We start from the raw sequence: 5947 nt of genomic DNA on the forward strand, positions 1-5947 counted from the left end.
TTTAATATTCAGCAAAAAGATTTTGGCACTATATATATGCTTTGCTAGTGGTATATAATAATATAAAACGATTATCATTTCATTCTCTAATAAATAAATTAATCTTCTTCCACTAGTTCTTCTAATTTTGTCTGATTTAGACAATTAGTCAAACAAAATAAATAAACTATTAGTAATATATTAAGAAAAAAAAAACAGTTTTAGTTGACTTTTCAAGTTAATTATGGTTAACCATTATTTTTGGGAAATCATTGTCTGTTCGTGGAAAGATCATGCAATTACTACTCTATTTTTGGACTATAAGAGTGAAATACAAGGAATTGACAAAAGAGACGTGTTTGTATTTTCTATTACGTACTGATCGATTTAAATCTTTTTAACTCAAAGGATTTTGCCCTCGAATTCGATGTACGTCTAATAACAAGTTTTTACGATAGTGTAAATAATATAACATGTTTAACACTATCAAAAAAATGCTATTTTTCATAATTCTCGTGTATAGTTATAAATTAAATAAGTTGACAATAAAGCAGGATAGCGATGAACTCATATTTGTTTTAATGATTGTCTTAATTTTAGTTATTCTGATCTTAGTATAGGTCGAATGATTAAGATTTCTAATGAAGTTCTAATATCATTACGATGCTTATTTATGAATTTCTACAAATTATGACAGTTTACTGTTACTCTATCTATTTTAATCCACCCTCACCAACCATCATTTTAGCCATGATTATTACCACCACGATCATCATCCCAATTACAACCATCACTATCGCCAAATCACCAAGATCAATCGTCATTACTTGCAATCATCACCACTATTACCAACCATTATTACATCAACTAATCACTATCAATAATTACACCATTAGTCAACATTATATACGATAACCGCCATCAACATTCACCACCACCATTAGCCATCAATATTATTTTACTATTAATTACAATTACCACCACCAACATCGACAATTATTTACTGTCAACCATTATAGCATAAGATACTACACAAAACCAACATCATCTCAAATTGACACACACAATCACCACAATAAGCCATCACCATCATCAACTGTCATATAATTTTTTAAAATATTTTATTGATATGATATTAGATCAACTTAGTATTTTATTTGCATTTTATATTTATTATTTTTTAAACAATGACAAATTTATACATTCAAATTTTGAAAAAAAAAAACAGCTTAAATCATTTAATATTCAAATCTTCATGCAACATCTTAATATTGAAATTCATACTTCTATATCTTAATATTCAAATGTCTATTTAAATTCAAACGTCTTATATCTTAATGAAAATAAATGAGACTAAGTAAACTTTTTTGTCATCCATGTATAAAATTGTTCCTTTGATGATAATAATAATAAAAAGTACTAGTGTATATTTTATGAGACTTTTGAGAAGATAAACTTGATCGATACGACCCACAAACTAAGGCCAATTTTAAGTGAACAACTATTTTTATATGTCTTCCCACTAGGTATCACACCTTGTGTCTTTGCCTATAAAAGGAAAGTCTTATTGAGGCTTCTTCATCATCTTAATTAATCATTCTAATTAGGCTTAAGTCCTTCACTTAATTCCTAGCTAAGAATTAAGACAAAATGAGAAGTCAATTAGTACTAACTTGTCTTGTTTTTCTATGTCTTGTTCTTGGTGGAGTTACTGGGGGTGCAGCTAAGGTACCACGCAAGAACTTCTATAAGAGTACTCGTTGTCCAAATGCTGAACAACTTATTAGAGATATCACTTGGAGCAAAGCTAAAAATGATGCTACCTTGGGTGCTAAATTACTTCGAGTTCACTATCATGATTGTTTTGTTAGGGTACGTACCAATTAGAATATTACTACCATGCATATGTACGTTATTTTCATAATAGGATTATTTAAGTTATGTACACTGACATTGTGCAAATTTGTAGGGGTGTGATGCATCCATATTGCTAGACAAAGTGGGAACAGTTGATTCAGAGAAGGAGGCTAGGCCAAATCTCTCTTTGGCTGGTTTCGAGGTGATTGATGATATCAAGAAACAAGTTGAGGCTAAATGTCCTGGCATTGTTTCTTGTGCTGATATTTTAGCTTTATCTGCTCGTGATGCTGTTTCTTTTCCGGTAAGTTATATAATAAGCAGATTCAAGAACTTAATTTATACAATATATATATATATAAAAAAATTCTCTTCTATATATAATTAAGTCTTTGCATGCATGCGCGTAGTTTAAGACTTCAATGTGGGAAGTGGACACCGGAAGAAAAGATGGGAATATTTCCCTTGCTAGTGATGTGAATGGAAACTTACCTTCACCATTCTCAGATTTTGCAACCCTTAAACAAATCTTTTCAAACAAAGGCCTAAATGTCGATGATCTCGTTGCGTTATCAGGTATAAAAAATATTATATGTATCTTACAAAGCGAACAACATGATAAATCAATTTATACTGTCAGTGTATACGCACGTTGTAATAATATACTTGATGTGTATATGTAGGTGCTCACACAATTGGTGTGTCTCATTGTGGAGCATTCTCAAGGAGACTCTTCAATTTCACTGGCAAAGGTGATATGGATCCAAGTCTTAATGCTACTTATGCTGAATCATTGAAGAAATTGTGCCCAAATCCAGCCAATCCAAATACTACTGTGGAAATGGACCCTTTGAGTTCAACTTCTTTTGATAGCAATTATTTCAACATTCTTATTAATCAAAACAAAGGGTTGTTCCAATCAGATGCAGCACTTCTCAATGACAAAGATTCAGTAATTGTCATCAAGAAATTACAAAAAGACAAGACTTTCTTTGTTGAGTTTGCAAAATCCATGCAGAAAATGGGAGCCATTCAACTTCTTACAGGAAATGCTGGAGAAATCAGGAAGAATTGTCGCGTTAAAAACTAATTCTAGTAAAAAAAAAAAAAGAAAACTATGATTATATCATATGTACGTTGTCACAAAAAAGTGTACGACTTATATGATCTCTTTTATTTATTATGTTATAGTAATTGTTTATGTGGTGTAACAAATTAGGTTTACAAATTTGTGTTGTTATTGTTTGAACAAGAAAATTGTGGCAATAAATTTATATGTGTTCAACTCTTTGAAAGTATTGTTTAATGATCATCTACAAATTTCAAAGTCCAACTTAACTGCAAGTTTGAAGAAACTTATTTATTTTGCTTGATTGCAAGCTTATTGAGAAAATGTTGTACGAACATTTACGATACAATTTATTTATAACACTTCTCATTGAATGTTTATTAACAAATAACATGTCTAAATAAAATCTTACTAAAAAAAATTCATTGCAAATTAAAAAGTTACTTTTGAAAACTATGCTTATGCCTACTGGATTTGACGATCCGTCCGCTCTAACCCCTCCATATTTGTGTACTTATGATCTTTATCCGGTATAATTAAAGTTAAACATTTTAACCTAGAAATAGTGAGATCTAAATAATCAGGCGTCATGTAGAAGTCAACAACTACAAGAAATTTGGTCATAAATCACACGATAAAATAAATATATACCAAAAAGCATATTGTTTTATATGATTTAAAAAGGGAAAAATGTTCGAAATATATCAGAACTTCGATCGAAACTGTTGTAACAATTTCAAACTTTAGACAATATCCCCTGCACTATTTAATAATGTATTTTTTTTTTTATATATAAGTGCTTGATACAATATTTATGATGTCCATGTGGATACCTGTATATCTTTAAAATACATTATTAAATAGTGCAGAGGGTAATAGGCCCTACCCAAAGTTTGAGATTGGTACAACAATTTACGTCAAAGTTTTGGATAAATTTTGAACATTTTTTCCATTTAAAATAGTGAGATCTAAATAATCAGGGCGTCATGTAGAAGTTCACAACGATAAGAAATATTAATCATAAATCACATGATAAAATAATAGGCACTATCTTCTGGGCTCCGCTCATGCTGACAATTTTTTCAAGTTATCTGGTTGATAGTGTCACGTGAGCTGAAAAGGGGTAAAAAATTATTTATAAATAAGTTCAGGGGCTAATAAAACTTTAGTATAGTATAAGTGTGTCTCTGAAATTTCAAGCATAGGTTAAGAGGAGAGTACTTATAATTTTTCCCTATTATTTTATATGATTTTTCAAATCATGACCTACATATTATAAAAACTAATAAAACAACAAAAATACATAGTGAAATTTCATAAATGGAACTTGAAGAGGGTAAAGTGCACGCAGACCTTACACTATTTCGTTGAGGTAAAAGGGTTGTTTCTGAAATATTCTCATTCAAGTGCAATAAACCCAAATAAAAAAAGAAAAGAAACAATTATACAATCATAACAACTTATAAGGAAACATTGCAGTGCCTAGATGAAAGAAACAATACTAATAGCAATAACAAAATAATGTAATAATAAAATAATATATAAAAGACTAAAATCGTATTTTGGGCTACCAATTTTTTGTTGGGCAACTTTCACATATAGCAAACAAAAAATTCATATTTGTATGCTATAGCAAACTTTGCATAATTGCGCTCCATAGCAAACATAAAAACTGTATAATTCGCTATACATATACAAGTGTATAATTCGCTGGCCTAAATTGTATAATTCGCTGGCCTATTTCGCTGCAATTGTATAATTTGTTTTGCATACAGTTGAATCGAATTAAAATGTATGTATATTGCATAATTATAAGTGTATAGCAAGAAGATATATGTTTTTCTCGCTTTATACAAAAACAGAAACACAATATATACACTTCTGTTGTATAAAGCTAAAGAAAATTGTATTTCACTGCAATTGTATAATTCGCAATTGTATAATTCGTTGGCCTTTTTCTCTGCAATATTTGAAGTAAAATGTTTGTAAATTGTATAATTAAGTGTATAACACGAAGATATACATTTTTGCATGTGTATATACAATTTTCTCTCGCTTTATACAAAACATAAACAGAATTATACACTTCTGTGTATAAAGCGAGAGAGGCGAGCGAGAATGGAGAGTGACGAGCGAGATTTTTGGGAGAGAGACGCTGGCAAATTTTAGCTAATGTTTGCTATGGAGCACAATTAAATCAAACCCTAGCTATTCCATTTAATTTAGGTTATTAGTTTGCTATTATATACAATTTTCCTTTTTTTGTTTCGTTTTGAAAAAAAAAAATTTCTTTAAAAAAATTCTAGTCTAAAATATTTAGCCAGTATTTTCTGTTTCTTTAATTTTTTACAAGAAAAATAAATAAAAGATAGAAACCAATGAGGATTTGCCTTTTTTTTTTCTATCCAAATTAGCAACATATCTTTATTCCCTAATTTTATCCCTAAATCACTCACTTTTTGTTTAATACATGGGCTTCTTGAGAATTTAAGCACGGAAGTCGCTCCTCTACAGTACTTCATCCATCTAGTTTGTTTAGTACCTAATTAATTTTAGATAAGTGGAGTCTGAATAAGATATAATGTATGCAGTTTTTGTTATTATTTCATGAAAATAAAAAGATTATTTTTGAAATACCTCTGACTCGAGTTCAACAAATTAAATCTTAATAAAAGATGAAGAAGACAAAGAAACAATCATAACAACTAATAAGGAAAGCATTGCATAGTCTACCTTAAAGGAATAATAGCAAAATAATGCGATGATAAGAAAATGGAAAAAAGAACATAGATTTCCTCTTGAATTTGCGCCTTAAAGTCAATTACACACTTAAATTATCAATTTATTGCACACTTTTACTATTTAAGAATTAATTTATTTATCCTTTAAAACTGACGCAGCAAAATAATAATTAAAAAAATTGAAGTAAAAAGATATTAAAAACCACATATTTCTTACCCCCAACCCCCACGTCTCTTCTTCATACCCATCCTCCCCATCTTCTTCACACCCCTTTAAACTTTAAATAAACCAATAATAAGA

The 5947-nt window shown here is 29.5% G+C and overlaps 1 protein-coding gene across 1 annotated transcript; it reads left to right on the top strand.

The window, feature by feature from the left end:
- The first annotated feature begins 1559 nt into the window (after nucleotides 1-1559).
- Nucleotides 1560-3131, top strand: LOC107028397 (peroxidase 24-like). The gene is made up of 4 exons (XM_015229456.2): nucleotides 1560-1851; nucleotides 1949-2140; nucleotides 2247-2412; nucleotides 2520-3131. The coding sequence occupies exons 1-4, from the start codon at nucleotides 1630-1632 to the stop codon at nucleotides 2924-2926; spliced, it is 987 nt and encodes a 328-aa protein (XP_015084942.1). The 5' UTR covers nucleotides 1560-1629; the 3' UTR covers nucleotides 2927-3131.
- Nucleotides 3132-5947: the final 2816 nt, after the last annotated feature.

The sequence above is a fragment of the Solanum pennellii genome, chromosome 1 (genome assembly GCF_001406875.1).
Source record: "Solanum pennellii chromosome 1, SPENNV200".
Lineage (NCBI taxonomy): Eukaryota > Viridiplantae > Streptophyta > Magnoliopsida > Solanales > Solanaceae > Solanum > Solanum pennellii.